We start from the raw sequence: 24,140 nt of genomic DNA, 5'->3' as shown, positions 1-24,140 counted from the left end.
TCCGCGAGGACAAAGTTTGGTTCTCGAGGCTCCTTCTTGAGCGTCTGGTTCCAGTGCGGAAAGCTGAAGGTGGCTTCAGGGCCCGCATAGACGCCGCACTGACCACACCTCCTTTTCCCGGCCTCCGCTTCCCCCCTCCCCGCATCTGGCCTTGTCTGTAGCAGGTCGGGGGCAAGCAATGAAGAGAAGAGAAACAGCCTTTCACTGACGGCCTACTATGTGCCAGGCCCGGTGCCCAGCGCTTTATTACAGGGGTCTCCCCAGCCTGCGGCGGGCACGTGTGTGCGGGGACAGGGGACGGTAATGGACGGACGGTGCCTACAGTGGCTGGTGGCCGCTCGGAGCCTTCTCCCTCCCTCCAACCCCGAGTGGCGCAGGGAGGCCAGGCCCCAGGCCCACTCGCTGTTGGCGACTCCGGGTGGCCTCCAGCCTTTGAACCTAGGCCTGTGCTCTTCCTCTTCGGGCTCGTGGGTCCCGTCGGGCCCCAGTGCCTTTCTGAGCCTGTCTACCTTTCCTGCAGCTGCGGCCCGGCGGCCATGCAGAGGCCGGCTGGGAGCCTGGCGGCCCGGTGCAGCCTGCTGTAGCAGAGACCGCCCAGGGCTGCGCGGCGGCGGCAGCGGAGCTATGGAGGCCCCTTATTCGATGACAGCACATTACGACGAGTTCCAGGAGGTGAAGTATGTGAGCCGGTGCGGTGGGGGAGGCGCACGGGGAACGTCGCTGCCCCCCGGCTTCCCGCTGGGTGCGGGGCGCAGCGCCACCGGGGCCCGAGCCGGGCTGCCGCGCTGGAACCGGCGCGAGGTGTGCCTGCTGTCGGGGCTGGTGTTCGCCGCGGGCCTTTGTGCCATCCTGGCCGCCATGCTGGCTCTCAAGTACCTGGGTCCGGGGGCGGCGGGGGGCGCCGCCTGCTCCGAGGGCTGCCCGGAGCGGAAGGCCTTCGCGCGCGCCGCGCGTTTCTTGGCTGCCAACCTGGACGCCAGCATAGACCCGTGCCAGGACTTCTACTCCTTCGCGTGCGGCGGCTGGCTGCGGCGCCACGCCATCCCGGACGACAAGCTCACCTACGGCACCATCGCGGCCATCGGCGAGCAGAACGAGGAGCGCCTGCGGCGCTTGCTGGCGAGGCCCGGGGGCGGGCCGGGGGGCGCGGCCCAGCGCAAGGTGCGCGCTTTCTTCCGCTCTTGCCTGGACATGAGGGAAATCGAACGGCTCGGCCCGCGGCCCATGCTCGAGGTCATCGAGGACTGCGGGGGCTGGGACCTGGGCGGCGCGGCGGAGCGCCCGGGGGCGGCGGCTCGCTGGGACCTCAACCGGCTGCTGTACAAGGCGCAGGGCGTGTACAGCGCCGCCGCGCTCTTCTCGCTCACCGTCAGCCTGGATGACAGGAACTCCTCGCGCTACGTCATCCGCGTGAGTGAGCCATCCCCCCAACCCCCCGCCACGGGCACCCCCACAGGCGGCTAGGAACTAGGAGTGCCTCGGCCTGGCACGCCTGCCCCGCGCGCCCTGTGCGCCCGGGAGACCGGTGCGGAAGAGGGAGGTTAGGGGAATGGAGGGGAGCGCACACCGGCAGAGCGCGGGAGGAGGGCTCAAGTAATTTCCCTCGAGTAATTGCGGTGTTTAGCGGAGCCGCGGGAGCCGCAATTTCCCAGCCCTCTGGCAGGCGGTGAGAGCTCTGGGAGGGGTGTGCTGATGGGCTGTGGTGACAGGCCTGTCGGGCTGGGACTGGCTGGAATGCCTGGGGCGGGGGTGGGGCGGGCGGGCAGGGGTCAGCTGTCAGTGCGCGCGCGAGTGCCCCTCAAGGGTGGGGAATGGAAAGGATTTCAAGAGGAAAGACAAGGACGGTTGGAAGGACCTGGGTCAGGGGGTAGGGAGGGTGGGGGCCGGGGAGCCATACGCATTCAGTCCCCAGTCTAGGCCAGTCAGTCCTGGAGGCTGGGGCCAGCTGCTCTGGATTGAGGCAGGGGCTGTCGTCTTTATGCTCCGGGGGTTTGTGACAGTGGATGCCTGGCAAGTCCTCCGCTTGCCTTTTGGAAGGGGATTCAGTCTGTTTGCAGGAACCCGCAGTGTTGATGTCTGACCCCCATCTCTCCCCAGATTGACCAGGACGGGCTCACCCTGCCAGAAAGGACCTTGTACTTAGCTCAGGACGAGGAGAGTGAAAAGGTGTGGGAGCATGGGATGGGGTTCTGGGGAAGCCCTGGGGCTCAGGGAGGCATGGACTGGGGCCTAGCACTGCCTGCATTCTTGCCCTGCCCCTTCCTGGTGCAGATCCTAGCAGCATACCGAGTGTTCATGGAGCGCCTGCTCAGCCTCCTGGGTGCTGAGGCAGTGGAGCAGAAGGCCCAGGAGATCCTGCAGCTGGAGCAGCGGCTGGCCAACGTGAGCAGGCGCCGGCTTCGTGATGGGGGCGGGAAGCCTCGGGCGGGGCTGGGTCAACCCTGCCCTTCATCCCCAGATCACAGTGTCCGAGTATGATGACCTCCGGCGAGACGTTAGCTCTGTGTACAACAAGGTGACCCTAGGGCAACTGCAGAAGATCACCCCCCACGTGAGTGCCACCCAGCCCTGCGGGGTGGTGGGGAAGTGCTGATCTTGGGACCCCCGGGCCGTCCCCTCCCCGAGGGCTTCCACTGCCATGGACTCCTGTGACCTGTGGTCGCCTCTCCCTGGCCCTCTGTCTCTTCTGTGGTCCTTGCCACACCTGGTCCCACTGTCCCCATCCGTGGCCCCCCAGCTGCGGTGGAAGTGGCTGCTGGACCAGATCTTCCAGGAGGACTTCTCAGAGGACGAGGAGGTGGTGCTGCTGGCCACGGACTACATGCAGCAGGTGTCGCAGCTCATCCGCTCCACCCCCCGCAGGTAGGGCTGCCAGTTGCCCACCTGTCCCCCTCCCCCGGGACCCTCCCCCCCATCCCAGAGCTATCTGCTTGGAGAGCTTCGAATCCCTGCCTCCATTTCAGTCCAGTATCCACACTGGGGAGGCAGGAACGGAGCACTGGAAAAGGAGTCCCAATCCCTAGGTTCAGACCTGGCTGTCCCCAGTACTGTGTGGGACCTTGGGCAGGGCCGGGAGTTTCCCGGGCTGTTTTCACATGTGGGGATGGCAAGACTCGAGTGAGCCTGAAGTTAAAAGGGGACACAGTGGCAGTTACTCTGCTCCCCCAGGGCCACCAGGAGGAAAACCTCCCTGGCCTCTGCCCCATCTCAGGAAGGAGCAGAGGCCCCTCGAGGCCAGCTCTGAGATAGGCAGTCACCCCAAGCGCTCACTCTCCCACCACATGGCAAGTGGAAAATGGTGCTGGCCCGTGCTCCAGGAGCACCCAGCGCTTTTTCGCTGGCCCGAGGCGTATCTGCTGTGTGTGGGCCCAGCCCTTCTCTCTGACTGGGGCTGGGAGGACCTGCAATGACCCTCAGTCCTGTGCAGGTGCTTGGTCCTGCCCTGGGCTGAGGGGTGGGGGTGGGGCGCCTGTCGGGACACCCTGTTGCTTCACCTGGCCCTTAGGATCCTGCATAACTACCTGGTGTGGCGTGTGGTGGTGGTCCTGAGTGAGCACCTGTCCCCGCCGTTCCGAGAGGCACTGCATGAGCTGGCCCGGGAGATGGAGGGCAGCGACAAGCCACAGGAGCTGGCCCGTGTCTGCCTGGGCCAGGCCAACCGTCACTTTGGCATGGCACTCGGTGCCCTGTTTGTACATGAGCACTTCTCGGCTGCCAGCAAGGCCAAGGTCAGGCTGCCTGGCCTTGGGGAGTGGGGGAGTGGGTGCTGAGCCGGGGATGAAGTTTTTGCATGACTGTGGTCCAAGCATGAGGAGCACGGGGAGCCCCGCACATCCCCCCTGCAGCGAGGGGCACCGGGCTCAGGGAGGGCTGAGCCCTCTCTGAGCCTCCAGGGTGCTCCTCACTGGGCCTCCTCCCCCAGGAAGCCTACCTGATTTGTCAGCCGCAGGACGCTCTCCCCACCAAGCTCCTGTCCGGCCTGCTCTGCCATGCTCAGTGGGATGGCCCTAGGAATGTACGTGATCTTTGCTGAGGCAGTTAGCCCCTTCCAAACCAAGTTTCCTTTCAGGGTCCAGGGCCTGAATCTCTTACCGCCAAGGTATCCCCTTGGTGCTGAGCACCAAGTCCTGGGCTTTGGAAGTGGTGCTGATTGATTAGGGGGGTACCCCTTGCTCCAGGTGCTGGGGACCCAGAGCTATGGCCTCCTGGATTGATCCCTTGATCCTTGACCCTTGACCCCTAACCCTGCAGGTACAGCAGCTGGTAGAAGACATCAAGTATATCTTGGGCCAGCGCCTGGAGGAGCTAGACTGGATGGATGCTGAAACCAAGGCGGCCGCACGGGCCAAGGTGAAATGGGATCCCGGTCCCATATGTTAGTCCCATAGACACGCACTGAGTGCCTACTCTGTGCCAAGTGCTGGGGTAACAAAAGAGACAAAGATGCCTCTATGGAGTTGGCATCACCCAGCCTCCTCTCCTGCGTCCTTGAGCCCCACTCCTACACTGGCCCTGGAGCTTTCTCCCTTGGGGGGTTAGGGAGTTATCTCCTGAGGCCCCAGCCCACCCCTGACCCTCTCACTTGCAGCTTCAGTACATGATGGTGATGGTGGGCTACCCGGACTTCCTGCTGAAACCGGAGGCTGTGGACAAGGAGTATGAGGTAGGCCTGCCCACTGCCCCTGACCCAACCAGCCACGCTTCTCCAGGCCTATGGCCAAGACCCCCATAGAGACCAACCACCACTGCAGGGAAGGAGCCAGAGCCCTCAGCTGATGGACACTGGGAGGGCATGGGACCTGCCGGGTGCTGGTCTGGCCCTGCCCCCTGGCCTGCCGCTGAGTGCTGCCCATCCCCTGTGCAGTTTGAGGTCCATGAGAAGACCTACTTCAAGAATATCTTGAACAGCATCCGCTTCAGCATCCAGCTCTCAGTCAAGAAGATCCGTCAGGAGGTGGACAAGTCCACGTGGGTACCTGGCCTGGAGCAGGGGTCAGGGGTGCCATGGTGTGCCATGGGGACAGTGTTTCTTATCAATGCCTGGAGGAGGGCATACTGCCTCACAGACATGCTGGCATGGGGAGGGGGCACCAGGCCTGCATAGGGTGTGGGGTCCGCCTGGGAGAGGCCCAGGACATAGCAGTAGGCTGGGACATCAGGCCATCCTTTAAGGAGGAGGAGGCTAGGAGGCAGAGGGTGTAGGGGATGGAGTGGGGGTTCCCCCAGCTGACCCCAGCCTCCCTCCACAGGTGGCTGCTTCCCCCACAGGCACTCAATGCCTACTATCTGCCCAACAAGAACCAGATGGGTAAGGGGGCGTGTCGGGCCGGGGTGGGGGTGGGGTTTGTGGTGGGGGTGGGCAGGGCCTGGAGGTGGGGCGGGTCTCCTGCTGACCACGCCCTCTCGGCAGTGTTCCCTGCTGGAATCCTGCAGCCAACACTGTACGACCCTGACTTTCCGCAGTGAGTATGGGGCCTGGTGTGAGCCAGAGTCCCGGCCATGGCCTTGTCTGCAGGGTGGGCAGGGAACTGCTCAGACTGCCCGAGGCTCAGGCTGGGCACAGGAGTCGTGACAGTTGCAACCCTGGGTCCCCATAATCCCATTTCATTGGTTATTTAGAAAAGAAGTGTAGGGGTTTTTTTTTTTTGTTTTTTTTTCATTCTTTTAAATGTCCGGAGTCCCTTTTTACCTGGATTGAGGCTTCTCTGGGCATTTCAAAAGTGAAGCAATCTAGGAAAAAGATTAAAGAAAAAAGATCTAGGAAAAAGGCTAGATCCCATATGGGGTGCCTGAGTTTCCCTCCACCCCTGTTTCCACCCACCCCCTTGACTGCCGAAATCTGTTAGATGTTATTTCCTAAAAGAGCTTGCAGGTATCACTGGCCCCTTTCACATACCCCACAAGGAAGCTGGAGGCATGAGAGTCCTGGGGCAGTGGAACACTGGCCCTCCTGGGCTGCCTCATGGCCTGGCCGGGGCCTCCTGAGGCCGCCAGGGCAGCAGCCCAGTGGGGCTCTCAGAGGGCGGGCGAGGCTGGGGCCTGACGCTGCTGCCCCGGCCCAGGTCTCTGAACTACGGGGGCATCGGCACCATCATTGGGCACGAACTGACCCATGGCTACGATGACTGGGGTGAGGCCTGCAGGCGGCCTGAGGGGGTGGGGGACAGGCAATGGCGGGGGGTGGGGGAGGCAGGGTGGTGAGGACTAATTGAGGCCCCGCAGCTGCCCCGTGCCTGCCTGCTGGTGGGTGAATGAACAGGGAGCCTCAGCCCACCCCGCCTGCTGCCCACAGGAGGCCACTATGACCGCTCAGGCAACCTGCTGCACTGGTGGACTGAGGCCTCCTACAGCCGCTTCCTGCGCAAGGCCGAGTGCATTGTCCACCTCTACGACAACTTCACCGTCTACAACCAGCGGGTGAGGCCCCCGCTTCGATGTCCCTGGGGTCCCTCAGGCGGGCCTGGCCAGCGCAGACTAGGCGTGTGCACACCCTTTGGCACACTCCTGGCCCTGCACAAACCCGGGACCCCGGTCCCTACACACTCGCCAGGGTCCAGGTTTACATTGACTTGGGTGCGTGCATGAGTTCACACAGATGCACATGCACATGGGGCACAAGGTGGTGGAGCCCTACCCAGAATTTCTGGGAAAGGGAAGGTGGGGCGAGGACAGGGCCCAGGGAGGCCAGACCTGAAGGAGGCCAGAAGGCCTGGGCAGCCTCCAGCCTCTTTGCTTCTCGCCAGGTGAATGGGAAGCACACGCTTGGAGAGAACATTGCAGACATGGGCGGCCTCAAGCTTGCCTACTATGTGAGCCCCCCCCGCCATGCCCTCCACCCCTGCGGGGAGGGCTAGGGGACCCTGAGGACTGGACTAGAGACCTCAACACCCCTCCCCCATGACCCTGTCCTGTTGGTCTTGGAGGGGAAGGTGCTGTGCTGGGCAGAGGGCCTCCTAAGTCCATCAACTTCTGGGAAAGCAAAGAGGGCTGCCTGGAGGAGGTGGCCCCTGCCTGGGCTTAGCCTTCTGGAGAGGGAAGAAGTTAGGGACCCGAGGGCTCAGCCTGGTGGGCGGTGTGTGGACCTGGGGTGGGTGACCGGCTGGCTGGGTGGAGGGTGCCAGGTGGCCCCACATGGGCACCCCAGCTCCATGCTCTGCGCCCCCAGGCGTATCAGAAGTGGGTGCGCGAGCACGGCCCTGAGCACCCGCTGCACCGGCTCAAGTATACGCACAACCAGCTCTTCTTCATCGCCTTTGCCCAGGTGGGCCGGGTGGGGGCTGGTGGGGTTGGGGTCAGCTTCCAGCCTGTCTCCCATGGGCCACTCCTCAGAGGCAATGCCCACCCGCCCTGGGCTGTGATGGGGGATGAGGACCTAGTGTGTAGAAGGAGTGATTGCACAGGCTGGTCCGTGGACTCCTGGCCTCACTTCTTTCCTGCTCCCCTCCACTCCCCCATCTGGCCCCAGAACTGGTGCATCAAGCGGCGGTCGCAGTCCATATACCTGCAGGTGCTGACCGACAAGCACGCACCTGAGCACTACAGGTCCGCCACCCCCCACCCCGCCCCCGGCTGCCTGGGCCTCATCCCTCCTTGTGTCGGTGGGGCGGGAGGCGCGGGGGAGGGGTGCGAAGGGTGGCGCGGTGGGGTGGGAAGGGACAGCTGGGGTCTGGTGGCCCCTGGGACCTACACTCTGTGGGTCTCTCCCTAGGGTGCTGGGCAGTGTGTCCCAGTTCGAGGAGTTTGGCCGGGCCTTCCATTGCCCCAAGGACTCGCCCATGAACCCTGCCCACAAGTGCTCTGTGTGGTGAGCCTGGCCGCCCACCTGTGCACCCCTCCCTCCCTGCACGAACCGCCTCCGCCAGCTGCCGGGGCAGGCATGGACCCGGCTCTGGTCCACTCGGGTGCCACCCCCCCGCCACGTTGTCCTTGCCTCCCCAGCCCTTTTGAGACTCCACACCGCCCCGCTGTCTCCCACTCCAGGAGAGACCCAGAGCAGGGCTGAGGCTGGGCTCCAGGAGGGCGTGGGGCAGAGACTCTAAGGTCCCCAGACTGGGCTCTTGGGAGCCAGAGCCTCCACCAGTTTGCACTGTCCAGGGCCCCCACCTTCACTGTGTTCTTGCTGCTGAGTCTGGTCAATAAAGCTGCTCTACTGTCGCCTTGGCCTCCTCACGGGCCCCCGGAGCAGGTGGGGTTGGATGAACTCCTTACCTTAACGGAATGGGACCTAAAGAAGACCTTCTTGTCCCCTCCTGGTGGCCTCAGCTGGGCCGACTCTGTCCCACCTCCCCAGCTCTTGTCTTTCCCACCAACCATCCACTGTGGGTCTTCCCTGATAGCTCAGTTGGTAAAGAATCCGCCTGCAATGTGGGATACCTGGGTTTGATCCCTGGGTTGGGAAGACCCACTGGAGAAGGGAAGGGCTGCCCACTCCATGATTCTGGCCTGGAGAGTTCCTCGGACTGTATAGTCCATGGGGTCACAGAGAGTTGGACACAACTGAGCAACTTTCACTTTCACTTTTACACTTTCACCCAGTCTGCCCCCCCACCTCAAAGTCTTGCCGAGGTCCCTGGACTAGCCTTATGAGGGCCAGAACACCGTGCCCAGTGACCTTCACCCCAGCATGACTCTGGGGCCTGACTTCTCCTGGGTGTCCAGAGTGGTGCCCCACTCACCCCTGCAGGAGTTTCTGCAGTGTCCCCAGCCAGTCATGGAGCCCAGGCCAGGCTTTGGCTCATCTTCTTGGAGAAAGAGGACATGACCCGTGACCTGAGGGCGTCCCCTCCAGCCTGGGGCAGGAGCTCCTGGGAAGGGAGAAGGAAGGGAGTGGTGGGGGATGGGGGATGGGGTGGGGGGAGGCCTAGGTGTGGCTGTGGCGGGAGGGGAGGAGATGTGCTGCTCTGTCTTGGACAGGAGGGCTAGGGGAGGGAGGAGCCCCCCTGAGGGGTCCCAGGGGTCTGCAATGATGAGGCTGGCCGCCCTTCCTCCTCCGGGCCTGTTTCTGTTACATCAGGGGTGGCCTAGAGAGGGCAGCCCCTCCTGGGGCCCTGCCTGGTGTGCGTGCCTAACCTGTCTCCCACTGCAGAGGTGAACCTCTTGCCAGTCCATCTCCTGTCTTTATGCTCAGAGAATATCCGTCCACCTCTCAGCCTTGATAGGCTCTCAGAAAGTCTCTGTTATCTGATCCTTGGATACCCCAGCCTTGGGGAGGGGAAGACGGAAGGCACACCCGCCACAGTGGAGGGTGCAGGGGAGTCCACAGAGAAGAGGCAGGAGTGAAGAGGGGACCCCATAGAAGGGAGAGTAGCTGAGTTCCCGAGGGGCAGGGCTCTGCACACACAGAGGCTGCAGGCATCAGTCCAGAGCACAGAGCCCTGCTGGGAGCTGCCTGTCGGGGTGGTGGGGGTGGTGGTAGTGGTGAGGGGGCCCTCATATTCAGAGCTCCTTAGAGGTGCTGTGTTTATGGATCTTCCTTGGTTTCCTCTGGAAGCCTCTTTCCCCCTGGGCTGAGCATGTGCATATCATGTCCTTTGGGGAGTGAAGGCAGAGACTGTCTAGCTCCCTCTCTCGACCTGCCCCCCACCTCCTGGTCCCATGCCTCACCCCCTCCCTCTGGCCTGGGATCCTGGTTTGAAACTAGATTCTCAGGCACCCCCTTTTGCCATGCCTCCGGCTCCCTGAGTGGCCCAGCTCCATCCAAGACCGATCCTGTCTCCCAGTTGGCACAGGGGAGGCCTTTGGGGCTAGGGGGGCCAGTGGGGTGGGACTCCAACAGGAAGTGCCGTGAAGCCCAGGTACTCTTGGGGCCAAGTTCCTCCGCTTCCTGTCTGTACCCAGCTGAGGGGGCCAGTGGGGTTGGGCTTGTAGGGGAAAGTGGGCCCCTGGCATAGGATACGGGGTTCCTGGCCTCCAGGCTGGTCCCAAGCTGGACGCTGGGAAGCCTGAGGGTCTCAGCTGCTGGCCAGGGCCCTCATGCCCTGTTGTGTCCCGGGGGGGACCACCCACCCTCCTGGCAGGGTTGTGGACAACAGGCCACGAAGCCACTGGAGACCCCCTCAACCTGATGGATTCCTGCTGGGCTCACAGCGATGACGTCACTGCTACCTGGGGCTGCAGGCTCCTTGCACCTTTCCGGGAGGACGGAGGGAGACCAGAGGTCAGAGGGATCACAAGCCAAGGGCATCCCGAGGATAGCATCCCTGCCCTTGTCCTAAGTTGCTTCAGTCATGTCCTACTCTGCGACCCCATGGATTGTAGCCCGCCAGGCTCCTCTGTCCATGGAATTCTCCAGGCAAGAATACTGGAGTGGGTTGCCATGCCTTCTTCAGGGGCTCTTCTTGACCCAGGGATTGAACCCATGGCTCTTACATCTCCTGCATTGGGACGCCCACCCTCGCACCCCCACCCTAGCCCTTAGGGACCATGAAACTTAGACAGCCAAGGACCTCAGAGCTACAGGGTGGCCCTGCAGGGCACAGTGGTGACGTGGGTGTCACCCACTGGTTCCCAGACTGCCTTTCCAGACAGATCCTGAGAGCATCCTCATTGCAACCCAGTGAAGTGGATGGAGGACAGAGGCAGCCCCTTTTACGGACAGGGAAACTGAGGGGAATCACATGCCTGCCCAGGGTCACGCTGCTTGTGTCGGCTGATGGACGCGTCTTGGTTGCTGGGTCCTCTCGAGCTCCGGATGTCCATCCCACCCTCAGCATCTCCCCTCGATGAGTTCTGTTAGGAAACCGAGCACACAGCATAGAGACAGCCACTTCACTGTCCACTAGGCCCTGTGCCTGCAGTCCAGCTGAGGACCCACTGGCCATGATGCTAAGCCAGCTCAGCACAGCCGCCCATTCGACCTTAGTTTCCCTTGTGTTGGCTGAGGGGCTCAAAGTCCTTCTGGTTGTGCAGCAGTTCTAGAAGTCGCCGCGGGGCAGCTTGTCGCAAGGCTGGCTCCATCCCTCCCGAGGAGGAAGACGGCTTGGCCCACAGCAGGGATCCTCTGAGCAGAGCTCATTGGGATGACAGAAAGCAATCTGCGACTAAGCATGTAAAAGCAGGGAAATAAAGGAGCCGGGGGATGGTTTACAACTGCGCTGAAGCTTCCAGGCGCCCACCTGTGTGCCTTCGTGTGTTGGGTCTCACGGTTCTGCTCTCCGCAGCTTTGAGGCCCAGCCTTGAGCCCCGGGGGTCACTCCTGCCTGACCTTGGCCAGTGTCTCACCCTCTCCAGGCCCAGGGGCATCACCGGTGGATGCGGGGCTGTGGGTGAGGGGTGGGCCCACCTGTGCTGCCCAGATGTGGGTCCCTCCACCACCCCAAGACTGCACAGTTGCAGCCCTAGCAGTGAGAGCCCCAAGCTGAGTCCTCAGGGCCATTGAGGTGTCCCCGAGCAGCCCTGCCCCACAGACCTTTCCAACAAGTTCAGTGGAGCCCACATTCAAGTTTCTGCCACCTGTGTGGTTGCTTGTATGCAGACCCAGATGTCCAGCACCCCAGGGACCCCAAGCTCCCCAGCCCATGAGGAGCCCTAGAAGCAATATTTTTAAATGGCTAGAGCCCGTTCCAGACTTTCTAGGAATCCCAGTGTCCTCCATGAGCAAATACCTCTGCAGGGTTCTCAGGGGGTTGAGTTCCTCCTCACATCCCCACCTCTGTAACCCCACGTTGGGCAGTACCCTGAATCCTTCCCTCCCCAGGGAGCAGGTGGAGTCAGAGACCTCATGAAAGGGCTGGTTGCTGGAGGGCCCCTTTTACTGCCTCCTTCTCTCACCTTCAGGGCACCTTGCGTGCGTGCGTGCTAGGTCACTTCAGTTGTGTCCGACTCTTTGCGACCCTGTGGACCATAGCTCACCAGGCTCCTCTGTCCATGGGATTCTCCAAGCATGAATACTGGAGTGGGTTGCCGTGCCCGCCTCCAGGGCTCTTTCTGACCTAGGGATCGAACTCGTGTCTCTATGTCTCTTGCATTGGCAGATGGGTTCTTTACCACTAGTGCCACCTGGGAAGCCCTCAGGGCATCTCACCCCTCCCCTAAACTGGCTTGAGGAACGCACTTTCCCTTGGTACAATAAAAAGAGCCATTTCCCGGTCCCCCTGCCAGCTCCAGGCCTGTCCAGGGGCTGAGTGCTGGGCTCCCGAGGCCACCCCTGGGCCACCCTGCCACAGGACAGGACAGAACAGGGCAGAGCACAGAGCCCCAGAGTCCAGCCTCCTCCTCTGCCTCCCCTGTCCACCTGTGTAGGAGCTTGGACTTGAATCTAGAGGGGAAATTGCTGAGCAGGACCCTGGCAGTTGTATCCTCCAGCCCCCAACCCCACGTCTGAGGAGAGACTGTAGAAGGGAGTGAATTGTGCCGTCTCCCATTCCTTGGACTTTCCTGGTGGCTCAGACAGTAAAGAGTCTGCCTATAATGCGGGAGACCTGGGTTCAATCCCTGGGTCAGGAAGATCTCCTGGAGAAGGAAATGGCAATCCACTCCAGTATTCTTGCCTGAAAAATCCCATGAACGGAGGAACCTGGCAGGCTACAGTCCATGGGGTCACAAAGAGTCAATGGCGTTTCCCCTGCTGACTTGCGAGGGGTCACAAGACACCTCAGTCTTGGCGCCAGCCTGCGGGGGTCCCAGAGGGCTCCTGGATAACGGAGACATTTTCCGCTTTGGAGCCAGGCAGCCTCCAGGGTACCTGTCACTGCACAGCATGTAACCACATGAGGCGGTTCTTGGGAACATTTTACAGAAAAATGCAGGCCTCCGAGCACGTTATTTATAATTCCTTCATGGGATTATTGAAGGTTTCAGAACAGTATGACTCTCAGCCCATCCTCCCCCTAGAAGTCCTTGCTCTGCAGGCTCCATTTTCCTGAAGGAGACCCCGCATTTGGACAGCATGTGGCATGTGGCTGAGCAGGACTCTGGTAGCGTGGACTTCACCCTGAGGCTGGGCAGGGAGGATGTCCTCACCTAGAAAACCACTGCGGGCGGGGATACCACGTCCTGAGGCCCCCTCGCCTTTGGGGAAAGCTAGTTGCACCCTGTCCCATCCTGCAGAGCTATCATGGGATCAGGCCTCCACCCCTGGTGGATCTTAGCCCTGTGTGGTCAAGGGGACCCCAGGCTCCTAACCCTGCAGACCTAACACCAACTTCTGTGTTCACAGGACATGGCTTGTGGCTCATCTGGGGCCTCTTTGTTGGCCCTGGTGGGGTTCTCAGCCCTTACTCGGTTACAGGCCACCCTTGAGGCACCAACCCTCAGGTTCCACTGACCATGTCCCCCCACACTAGTATGGGGGTGTCCTTCAGTCCCTCTCTGCCCTGTGGCCCGCTGTCCTCAATGAGGGCCTGGCCCAGCCAGGCCCGTGGATGCCTCCCTCCTCCCCACGCTCCCTGCCTCCTGCACAGGATGGGGGGCGCCCACAGCAGGGGCTGCGGGGACACACCGCCCATCCCTCGGGTCCAGCCCTCTGAGCAGCCCTGCAGCTGGGCTGCGGGCCAGCATGAGCTCACCAGGTCAGAGGAAAAGGACATGGCGCCTGCCCCCCGCCGGACCTCAGCTGGGCCCGGACCTGTGAGCCTCTGGCTGCTGCTCAGGCCAATTCACCGGGCAGCAGGCAGCTCAGATCCCCAAGCTACAGTCCCGTAGCGCTGCAAAGCCTCGTCTCTCCTGGTCTACTTTGTGTAAATAATAATAAAAAACCCTCCTAGATTCCCATGGGACCAGACCACGGCGGTCACCACTGACAGAGATGTGAAGGTGACGACTTCCTTGTCGCTCAAGGAGCCCTGGGTGGGGTGGGGGCGGAGGGGGTGCCCTGCTGCTGATGACCAGGAACTGGGGCATCTGGTGAGCTTTTCTAATTATCTCACCAGTAAATGAGTGACGTGTCTTTAATTCTTACAAATAGAGTTCCATTGTGTGTTTATGACTAGTAAAAGCACTTCTTACTGGGGACATAAAAGGGGGAAAGAGCTGGATGCTCCCTACTGAGGTGGATGGTGGCCTCAACATCTGGATATCTGGATGGTGGGGCAGCTGTTTCGTCCCTGAGGGGTGGCTCCAGAGACACACAACTGGCTCCCGGGCACCATGCCAGGCACGTTGGCACAAGTTGGGCATCCCTGGTGGCGAGGGATTCTGGGCTGTGGCCTGGCATGTATGCAGGAGCGATCCTGAAGCTCTGTTCACCTGGAGGAAGCAGGCCCTGGGTCACTTTAGATCAGAGGGTGCGACTAAGAATATGACTCAGCTTCCTGCAGGTCTCTGGACCCCCAACCCCACCCCTACCGGAGACAGGGATGGGGGAGGCATGCTGGTCATGCAGATGCTGAGCAAGTGGGGAGACCTGTGTCTGGAAGCAGGAGAGGTCACAGCCTCAGATGGGAGCATCGGCTGCAAGGTCAGGATGAAGGTCATCTCGTCTGAGGTCTCCCGAGGTTTCCAGGCAGCACCTATGCCTACCCATCAGGAAGCATCCTGTGTGATCATGAGAGCCCCGCTGGGCTTGGTTCAGGGACCAGGGGTGGGGGTGGGGTGGGGGGAAGGAGGGACTCCAGAAATCAGGGATGGGCTGTGCTACAGGTTTGGCTGGGACTGAACCTGCGCGCCCCCTAGAGCCCAGCCTGAACTCTGCAGGGAGTGATGCACCTCTAGTCGTCGGGAATTGTTGGTCCTAAGAGTCCTGTCTGGAGGACTTCTCTTGTGGTCCAGTGGTTAAGAATAACTTTGCAGTGCAAGGGATGTAGGTTTGATCTGTAGTTGGGGAACTAAGATCCCATTTGCTGCTAAGGAGCAACTAAGCCCACATCCTGCAACTATTGAGCCCATACTGTAAGAGCCAACCCAAAACAGCCAAATAATTTTTTTTTTTTCAAAGAGAGAGTTTTGTCTGAGGCCCAAAGATGACTGGTCTCCCATTCAGATCTCAACTGGTTGAGGGACATCAGTCCTTACAGAGTGCCTAATGTGTGTCCAGCTCTCCCAGGCTTTATCTCATTCCAGCCTTGCCACAAACCTGGGCCATCAGCCCTGGTTTCCCTGGTGGTTCAGCTGGTAAAGAGTCCGCCTGCAATGCAGGAGACCTGGGTTTGATCCCTGGGTATGGAAGAACCCCTGGAGGAGGGAAAAGCTACCCACTCCAGTATTCTGGCCTGGAGCATTCCATGGACTGTATAGTCCATGGGGTTGCAGAGAGTCAGACATGACTGAGCAACTTTCACTTTCACTCCATCCTGGAACCTTCATCCTGATGGAGTAAAATTTATGTCTGGGGCAGGACAAGGCAATCTAAGCATAACGCACTCCCTGCCCATAGTGGGCCCTCCCTAGCGTGCAGCCTGCACCTGCATTATACATGAAGCCGACCTTCTTGAAGCTGCGAGTGCCTGCTCTATCATGAAGATCAGTGTTGTTTTTTATTTTTTCTGACACAGGCAGCGTAACTCCTTAGTACGTTACATTTCTTTCCCAATCCCATAAGGGGTTCTGGGACCTGTTGCTCACTCTATATGTGCTTGTCTGGACTCTGTATTTTTAGGTGAACTTTATGTAAAATATGGCTGTCTCCTCTTAATGTATGATCCTTTATTTAAAAAATGTGTGGGAGCAGTCCTTGGAGTTTTCAGGAAGACCTCCTACTTGGCTATAATCTCCACTTGGCTCAAATAAAATTTTCAACTTGGGGACTTCCCTGGCAGGCCAGTGGTTAGGACTCTGCATTTCCACTACGCGGGGCACAGGTTTGATTCCTGGTTGGGGAACTAAGATCCCACATGCTGTGCAGTCAAAAAAAAGTTCTCTACCTCTTCTCTATCTGCCATGGATTTGCCCAGGCACCCACCGTCCAGCATGGCTGTCAAGTATCCTGGGAAGAGAATGGGCACTGCAGGCAGGGGGCTGATGCAGTGTTCCTTCCTCGTTTGCTCACTTCTGGTGGATTGAGACTGAGTAAGTTGAGTGTGTCTAGCTAAGTAGATCTATAGATTACATGATCTATTGTAGTTTTAAACAAATGATTCCTCCCAAGCAATCAAGTGGGCTTACAAAAATTTCTTGTAAAGAGCCTGCAAATAATACCTGTAATCCATACCAGGTTAAGTGGTTGCTACTTCGTCCCTCCTGACACATGCTCATCACCCACGGTACAGAGCTGACGGGAAGTCAGCCTCAAACATAAAACATTAAACAAAACCAAACTGTTTGAAGCACCCCAGCTTCATCATCATTGATTTGCTCTGGGAGCACCTTGAGATAGTCTCAATAACAGCATGAACCTGTCTGGTTTGCAAGGCATTTAAAACCTTAGCTTTCAGGACATGACGACACCGCCCCCCCCCCCCAACAGTTTTCTCCCCGTGATGTTTAAAGTGATGCGCAGTTCTACCTAGTACTTTTTGATATTTCCCTAAGCAATGATAAATATTCGGAAGGCTCTTTTAAGGTTTCTTGCGTAATAGCACAAGACAAAAAACACCTACCACCAGGCAAACATTTATTCTTTCTGCTGCAGTAAAAATGGCAGAAACAATGAACAGAAAATGATCTGTCGAAAAACCGAAAGGCATTTCTTTGTCAGCAAATACCTTTGGAAGATGTAGAGAAAACATTGCTGTAGATTGAAGAAGAAGTGCTAGAGCAAATTACCCAGTGTGGGAGGTTTGCTATACAGTCAGTTGGCTGAAAGTACAGATGTTTCTACACATCTCAGCTTAAGGTATTTGCTGGATTCTGTTCCTATAATGAAATACACAAACCACGTTGTGTGTGTGTGTGATCCACTAAAGGAAAGATGTGGCAGGGAAGATGTGTTTCCAACATACTTTGTTTAATATAAAACAATGTCATGTGGGGAAAACAGTGCAAGTGCATCCATTGATGGAACAGCTAGTGGGAAGGATTTTTTTTCCAACAAAGCTTTCACTTATTTATTCCTGAGCCACATAGAATGCTAGTGAGGAAAGAGCAAACATCAGGAGCCAAGCATTCTGTCTCTCCCATGAGCTGTTCAGATAGCAGTGATGGTCTCACTATTGTGATTTGGTTGGTTGATGTGTAGGTGACCTTCAGTTCAGTTCAGTTGCTCAGTCGTGTCCGACTCTTTGCGACTCCATGAACTGCAGCACACCAGGCCTCCCTGTCCATCACTAACTCCCAGAGTCCACCCGAACCCATGTCCATTGAGTCAGTGACGCCATCCAACCATCTCATTCTCTGTCGTCCCCTCTCCTCCTGCTCTCAATCTTTCCCAGCATCAGGGTCTTCTCAAATGAGTCAGGCCTTAACTCAATATAAATGTGTGCACTACCTGTGTGAGGCTTCTTGTAGACCCAGCTTGGTTCTCCTCCAATGTCTTCTCTTGGAGGTGTACCTGATTTTACTGCCAGTTTTCATTTGAATCCATTGAGAATGGGATGACTCTGCTTTTGTGTCTTGACCAGGAATCTCTTGAGACTGAAAGTCTTGTGAGAAGATGTGGTGAGTTACAAATTCAACCACACATAGGATGGCGGAGAAAAGAGTTGGGAAGGATTTAAAGAAAAAAAACAAAAACGATTCTGGATGATAAAAGCTGCAGAGGCAGCAGAACCTGCTAAGGCCATCTCTGGTCAAACCATTGCAGGAAAGAACTAGAAGCCTCGAGAGCACATAAAATGCAATAGGAGCCATCCACGGTGTTCACTTTCTAAAACCAAGATTGTCCGAGTAAGGGAGAAGCTTCATGATAGTCTTGGTAATGGGATTGAATGTGACCTTGAGAACGTTCCAGATTAACCCCACAGAATGAGCCGTCTTTATGTCAAGGTATTGAAGGGGGCTGGCATGAGTCCTTCTGCCCTCTTTCTTCCTGACTCCCCTTCCTTCTTAAAAGTCAACGTGCTGATATTTCTCTAGGTGACACACATGTTGACGAAAATAATCTACAAACAATCCATAATGCTAATAGGAATTGTAAAGAGTTTTATTTGAGCCAAACTGAAGACTATAACCTGGAAGACAGCCTGCTATTTGGAGGAAACTGGAAGAAACTGCTCTGGAGAGGCATGGATTTCAGCATGGTTTTACATATTGTCAGAACAAAGAAATAAAATAAGTCATGGATACAATCCTTCAAGGTTTTAAAAAAAAAAAAATCAGATCAGCACATAAAGAGAGTCAGTATGGCCTTGGCAGCTGGGGAGGGAGTCTGAGGATTGGACCAGGATTGGTGTCCCAGAAAGGGAGGAATTTTTAATTTTTTTTAACTTGGACATTCTTTATGCCTACTCAATGTTCCCTTTTCTTAAGAATTAAATTAGATGTACAAAGTATGTTTGATAGGCCAAAAATCAAGTGAACTCATGTAAGACAGAATGAGTTCCTCACACCTGACATGTAAAAATTTATTTTATCAGCAACTATCAGTCTTAAGCACTAAAAAAAAAAAAAAAAAAAAAAAAGCTTGAAAAAAATAAGCATACTTTCTCTGCATCTGCCCCTTCATGGTAAAGATTTTAGAACTGATTCTTGAAAATATGTCCATGGACATGATTTTGTGCCAACACTTGGACCTACACACTTCTTAAAAGCTTGGAAACAGAACTGTTTTTGTAAGTTAGGTTGCATTTATGTAGCATAAAACTCACCTTTTTCAAGTATACTATTCTGCAGTTTTTTTTTTTAAATATTCAAAGTTGTGTGACCATCACCACAAATTCCAGAATAATCTGTTTGTAAAATCTGTAGTTTGAAAATGAAGAGTTCCCTTGGGATTTGAACCCATTTATGAAACATAAACAGGTAGCTCTTTCCCTTTGGTTTTTTGGACCAGCTAACTGACAACAGAGAAGGTTGACCCACACAAGCTGCATTGTAACAAAATGCCTTTGCACAGTTGGTGGGTGGAGTGTAAAAACCAGTCCAATAATTTAGTAAAACCCTCCTTCCATTCAGCTCCATAGTTTGTGACAGTCACTAAAAACCAGAGTTGAAGCAAACTGTCCTGAGAGCCTGGCCTTCAGGTTGATATTTTACAGTGCGAAATCAAAATTTGAGTAAATACGGAAGCACATTCAGTCATATTAACATTTCTAGTGAGAGCAAAATGCTTTCCCTGCAGCTTTGTAAAAGTACAAAGAAATTTGTAGTTTTGTAAAATGTATTGGAAAATATGGCTGTCTTCAATCCTATAAAATTCTTCGGAATGTGTCTGTGGGGTAGGTTACATGACTCAGACAGTAAAGAATCTGCCTGCAATGCAAGACACCCGGGTTCAAACCATGGGTAGGGAAGATTCCCAGGAGCAGGAAATGGCAACCCACTCCAGTTTTCTTGACTGGAGAATCCCATGGACAGAGGAGCCTGGCAGGCTACAGCCCATGGGGTCGCAAACCAGGAAGACACATGTGAGTGACTAACACTTTCACTTTCACATACTCAGTGCTTTTATATCGGAGTGGGTGCTCCTGAAATTATATCGGAGTGGGTGCTCCTGAATATTTTCAGACAGAGGTCAGAAATGTTAGGAGTCTGTACTTCCTCTCTGGTTTCCCAGCTCCCTCCTACACCCCCACAACAGAAAAAGAAACAGAATAGTCTTCTCTTATCAGAGGTCAGCAGGATATTTTCTAGAGTCTTTCGGTCCTATTCTGTCCCTGCTCACAGCCTTCCACCCCCCTCCCACACTCTGGATGAAATTCCAGCTGCTCCCCCATCCTCCTATTCCCTCAGCTTTGACTCTCTTGACCCGCCCGGCTCCCCCAACTAGGTCCCCCTGCTGACCACACCCAGTCCTGCGTCACTGTCCTTCTGTGTTGCCTTTGGTCTTTGCTCAATGTCAGCCCTTCATCAGCCCCTCGCTGACCTCCTGATGTGAATCACCACCCCTCTCACCCAGACACACACTCTGTGCCCCGACGAGCTAAGGGCTTCTCTTCACACATGTATCACCCCTGTATCATACTTAGAACAGTTTATTTGAGGGCTTCTTCCCCCCTCCCAGGAGGGCGGGGCCTGTGTCCCCAGCTCCCCTGCTGCTACTGGGATGCTCCAGTCTGGAAAGGGCACCAGGGCCCCCCTCACAGCAGCTAAGGGACCTGGGACAAGTCTCCTCTGTGTCGCTGTCTCCTCTCTGTAATGGTACCACTGGGTTCCTAGGAGGGGCCGCTGAGGACTCTGTCCAGGGTACCCCGGAGCTCCTGGCCTGAGACGTCTCCTTGGGCCCCGGCTGACCACAGGGTGGGTTCCAGGACAGAGCCACGCCTCCAAGAAACCACGCCCATCGGAAACCACGCCTCCCGGAAAGCCACACCTCCCCAAACCCCAGAGTCCCAAGGTCGCCTAAAGGCAAGGTGTGGGTTCCAGCCGGGCCTGGGACCCTGGGGACAGTGCCAGCCTGGTCCTCAGGTGGGGCTGTGGGCAGTGGGGGGAGTCTGCATGGTCCGAGCCCCCTTACTGGGGCTCGAGATGGCAGAACACAAAATCCCAAGCCACTGAAGTTGGGGTCGGACAGTAGGTCTACGGGTGTCACAGGGAAATCAGGGCCTCAGCCTCCAGGCTGGGCTGGGCCATGAAGGGCTGTGAGCTGAGGCTCCTTCAATGCTGGAAGGTGAATCCTTCACCGCTGGGAGGTGAAGCTCTGGTAGGGGAACCGGGTCGGGTCTCCGGGAGTGGCCGCTAGGATAGGACTTCGGGGTGGGGACTCCAAGGTGGTAGCTCTGGTAGGGCCTGCTCTGGGATTTTGGGCAGGATAGCGGGAAGTCCCGAGACCTGGAACTGGTGGGGGTTAGTACAAGGTGGGAGCCAGCAGCAGCAGCATCACCCCGGCCAACAGAGCCAGTGAAGGCAGGCTGGCTGCCAGGTGCGCGGCGTCAGAGACGCCGGTGGGGTCTGGCAGATTGCAGTCGGTGTAGGGCTCCACGCAGCCCGCAAAGGCCATGACGTGCGCCAGGAAGGTCTCCTCCTGCACGCCGTGCACCAGGTGCGCCTGAGGGCCGCGTGCGAACACTGCCACGTCTTCGCCCCCGTGGGTCTCGCTAGCCAGGGGCACAGCCGCCTGCTGCCGGTACGAGGGGTCCTCTGGCCAGAAGGTGGGGAGTTAATGTGACAAGGGAGGCAGCCTTCCCCTCCCTAGAGTTCCCTAGGTGGCCAGGGTCCCCACCTCCCAGTGCCCCACCCACTACACTTACCGCTTGTGCTGTCATTAACATCAGGCCTCGAGCCCCCGCCAAGTGCGTAGCCAGGGCCATTGCCGTAGAGGATGGAGGTGTAGGACTTGCTGTCTAAGGCCTTGCTGGGGGCCAGACCTTCAGGGAAGAGGGGACCCCGTGATCACACTGACCCCAGCCTTTGTGGTGCCTCCTGTGTGCAGAGCCCAGGCAGGTCTTGTCTGTTCAGTGACTTAATCCTCACCAGAGTGATGCAGGGCAGTTGCTGTTACTACCCCACTTGACAGAGGAGGGAACTGGCTCAGAGCACTCTGTGCCTCGTAACTTAGGGGCAAGGACCTGCCACTCTATCTGGGCTTACCGAAAATGGAGGTCCCACGCAGTGTGTAGCCACCAAAAGAGAAGACATGGGAATGGTCTGCAGTGACAAGGATCAGCGTGTCCAGTTCGCTAGTGAGCTCGTTAGCCTTGGCGATGGCATTGTCAAACATGACTGTATCAGTCAGCGCCATATAAGCTTTGCCTTCATGGTGACCGTGGTCAATGCGGCCTCCTGCAAGAAGGTCACATATAAGATACCAAACCTGCCCTGATGGCCCTCATCACGCCTCTGTTCCCAAGGGGCTGCCACTCACCCTCCACAAAGAGGTAGAAGCCCTGGGGGTTCCTGCTCAGCACTTGCAAGGCCGCCTCCGTCATCTCCTCCAGGGTCGGGTCTTTGGTGTGGTCTTGCTGAACATTATACTTCATGTCTGCCGGCTCAAAGAGGCCTGTGGGAAAGGAGAGCAGTGGTGACCCTCACTCAAGCTGAGGATGGGGGTGGCCCGTGGCACCCATCCCACGGAGGACAGTGGTTGTGGGTGGAGTCGTTACCCATGAGGTGTGTTACACTGGAGTCACTGGCTGCCTGAAGGAGCGCTGTGCGGTTCCACACATACTGGGCTCCCTGGGAGGGCAGAACCAGGCCTCAGCCCATAGCCCGACACCCCAGGCCTGGCCCCGCTGTACCCCCTGCACCCATGAGCCCCCATCACCTGGTGCTTGGCCTGCCACTCCTGCACCAGATTCCGCTTGTCCTTCCGGACTCCGGTCTGATTAACATCATATGGGTATTCAGGGTCTGGGGTGCCCTCAGGAAACATGTACATTCGGCCTCCACCCAGGATCACCTGGAGCCAGAGATTAGGGCAGGTGGGTTAGGGGCCTGACTGGCCCTTTTCTCCTCTCACACAGCCCCTATCTCCCCAACCAGGTCTGTGGGAAAGGTCTGTCCCCACCCCGTACCTGGTGCCGCCCCAGCACACATGCACACACACACCCATGGAGACCCCGAAAGACCACAGGGCTGGAGTTTGCCTGGGACTGTTTTGAGAGTGTCCCACCCCCTCTGCCCAGCCCTGCCCCGAGCTCATCGTGTCGCACGTCAATGTCCATGTTGTAGACCAGCTGTTTGGCGATGTCCTGGCAGCCATTCCTCTGGGCATCAGCAGGCAGGTCGGCATCTGAGTACCAGTTTCGGTTCACCGTGTGCGCGTAGGCCCCGGCTGGGGAGGCGTGCTGCACCCTGGTGGTGGTCACCACTCCCACTGACTTGCCTGAGGGTGGCAGAGGTCACAGTGGGCCACCGAGGTCTCTGAACCCGTCCCTGCCCAGGAAGCTGACGCCCAAGCCCACCTGCTTTCTTGGCCCGGTTCATCACAGATGTGACCTCATTCCCACGTGTCGTGTTGCACTGGTTGTAGCGGGCGGCTGCACTTACACCAATGGTTCTGTAGTTGCCCTTGACCCCACACAGGTAGGCGGTGGCTGTGCCTGCGCTGTCTGGCACCTGTCTGTCCACGTTGTATGTCTGGGGGCAGAGACGCCTTTAGCTCTGCTGGGATAGACACCCAGCTCCTGACCCAGGCCCTGGGCCCATCATCCAGTCCCTGGCCCCCATCTCAGCCCCCAACGTTCTTGGGGCTTTCTCTCCTTCACTCTCCCTAGGCCCACATCAACCCCTCTGGAGTAGACCACCCTGAGGCCACTCGGCTCTTACCTTGGACAGAGCCAGGTATGGGAACTGGTCCATGGCCAGGGGTGTCTCAGGTCCTGGCTTGCCAGCCATCTGCCCCTTTAGGATCCGAGCGGCTGTCACCGTGGAAACCCCCATCCCTGAAGGTACACACTGTGTCAGGTCTGAGTCCCTGGGGCCAGCCTGGGTCAGCCGGCAGCCCAGGGCTCCAGTGTTGTGGGGGGACAGGGAGTGGACTGGCCTAGCGCACTCACCATCCCCCAAGAAGAGGATGACATTCTTGGCGGCTGTCTGGATGGGCTGCAGCTTCTTAGCCACATCGAGGGCCTGGGCTGCCTGGCGGTTCCAGAAGGCAGGGTCTTCCTCCTCGACTGCCCAAGGGGAGAGTGTTGGTCAGGTCAGCCTGGGGCCAACCTCTGTGAGTACGGGGCACCAGGAGCCGCCTGATTACCTGGGATGATGCCAAAGGAGAGTTGTAGCTGCAGGCCCAGCAGCAGCAGCATGCAGGCCCCCTGCATGGCTGTGTGATGGCAGAGGGTCAGGATGGATCCTGGGGAGGCCGGGTCTCAGGTAACGCTGGGGCACCAGGGACCGGCTGCAACACTGGCTGCCCAGGCTTAAATCTAGGTAGACTTTGTCCCTATTAAAGTCTCCGTGTCCCTCCCAGTTTCCTGGGTGGCCACACCCTGCCCCTCACCTGCCCTATGACTTTGAGCCCTGTTGCCAGGGGGAGGTCGTGGGTGTGGCTGAGCCAGTAGGGGTCCTGAGGATTCAGGTCCCTCCCTCACAGGATGGTCCCCAGCTGTCTCCTCAGGGTGGGGTGGGGATTAGGGTGCAGATGTCTTAGGCCTGAGGAACATTTTCAAGGTCCTGACTGAGGCTCCTCCCAGCCCTCTGCTCACCAAGTCCTATGGAGAACCATCTCTCCTTCCTTCATGTGTTCAGTGTTTTCTGAGACTCGGCCTGGTTTGGTTCCCAGTGCTGAGGGA

The 24,140-nt window shown here is 57.7% G+C and overlaps 2 protein-coding genes across 2 annotated transcripts; one reads left to right on the top strand and one right to left on the bottom strand.

Moving 5' to 3' along the window:
- The first annotated feature begins 609 nt into the window (after positions 1 to 609).
- ECEL1 (endothelin converting enzyme like 1) lies at positions 610 to 7,808 on the top strand. The gene is made up of 18 exons (XM_052635482.1): positions 610 to 1,410; positions 2,098 to 2,166; positions 2,272 to 2,382; positions 2,459 to 2,551; positions 2,738 to 2,862; positions 3,506 to 3,728; positions 3,923 to 4,015; positions 4,252 to 4,350; positions 4,589 to 4,663; positions 4,865 to 4,968; positions 5,250 to 5,308; positions 5,411 to 5,462; positions 6,063 to 6,130; positions 6,293 to 6,417; positions 6,744 to 6,809; positions 7,166 to 7,261; positions 7,466 to 7,542; positions 7,709 to 7,808. Exons 1-18 carry the CDS (start codon positions 625 to 627, stop codon positions 7,806 to 7,808), a joined length of 2,421 nt encoding a protein of 806 aa, XP_052491442.1. The 5' UTR covers positions 610 to 624.
- A 12,947-nt stretch (positions 7,809 to 20,755) lies between these two features.
- Positions 20,756 to 23,669, bottom strand: LOC128063498 (intestinal-type alkaline phosphatase-like). Its single transcript, XM_052656272.1, has 11 exons — positions 23,603 to 23,669; positions 23,406 to 23,522; positions 23,176 to 23,291; positions 22,812 to 22,986; positions 22,560 to 22,732; positions 22,172 to 22,306; positions 22,011 to 22,083; positions 21,773 to 21,907; positions 21,499 to 21,690; positions 21,159 to 21,275; positions 20,756 to 21,048 (listed from the first exon to the last, which is right to left on the bottom strand). Exons 1-11 carry the CDS (start codon positions 23,667 to 23,669, stop codon positions 20,756 to 20,758), a joined length of 1,593 nt encoding a protein of 530 aa, XP_052512232.1.
- Between the last annotated feature and the right edge of the window lie 471 nt (positions 23,670 to 24,140).

Source organism: Budorcas taxicolor, chromosome 2 (genome assembly GCF_023091745.1).
Source record: "Budorcas taxicolor isolate Tak-1 chromosome 2, Takin1.1, whole genome shotgun sequence".
Lineage (NCBI taxonomy): Eukaryota > Metazoa > Chordata > Mammalia > Artiodactyla > Bovidae > Budorcas > Budorcas taxicolor.
The sequence above is the reverse complement of the archived record's forward strand: the minus strand, read 5'-3'. Positions and strand labels throughout refer to the sequence as shown.

What these genes read in the sequence shown, in the direction of transcription:
- ECEL1 (XM_052635482.1), top strand. Translation starts at nt 625, where the DNA reads ATGGAGGCCCCTTATTCGATGACAGCACATTACGACGAGTTCCAGGAG. An exon ending in AGTGGGATGGCCCTAGGAAT is followed by an intron (nt 4,016 to 4,251) that starts GTACGTGATCTT and finishes CTAACCCTGCAG; the next exon opens with GTACAGCAGCTGGTAGAAGA. An exon ending in TACGACCCTGACTTTCCGCA is followed by an intron (nt 5,463 to 6,062) that starts GTGAGTATGGGG and finishes GCCCCGGCCCAG; the next exon opens with GTCTCTGAACTACGGGGGCA.
- LOC128063498 (XM_052656272.1), bottom strand. Translation starts at nt 23,669, where the DNA reads ATGCAGGGGGCCTGCATGCTGCTGCTGCTGGGCCTGCAGCTACAACTC. An exon ending in CATACCTGGCTCTGTCCAAG is followed by an intron (nt 22,987 to 23,175) that starts GTAAGAGCCGAG and finishes CTCTGCCCCCAG; the next exon opens with ACATACAACGTGGACAGACA. An exon ending in AGTGGCAGGCCAAGCACCAG is followed by an intron (nt 22,084 to 22,171) that starts GTGATGGGGGCT and finishes CTGCCCTCCCAG; the next exon opens with GGAGCCCAGTATGTGTGGAA.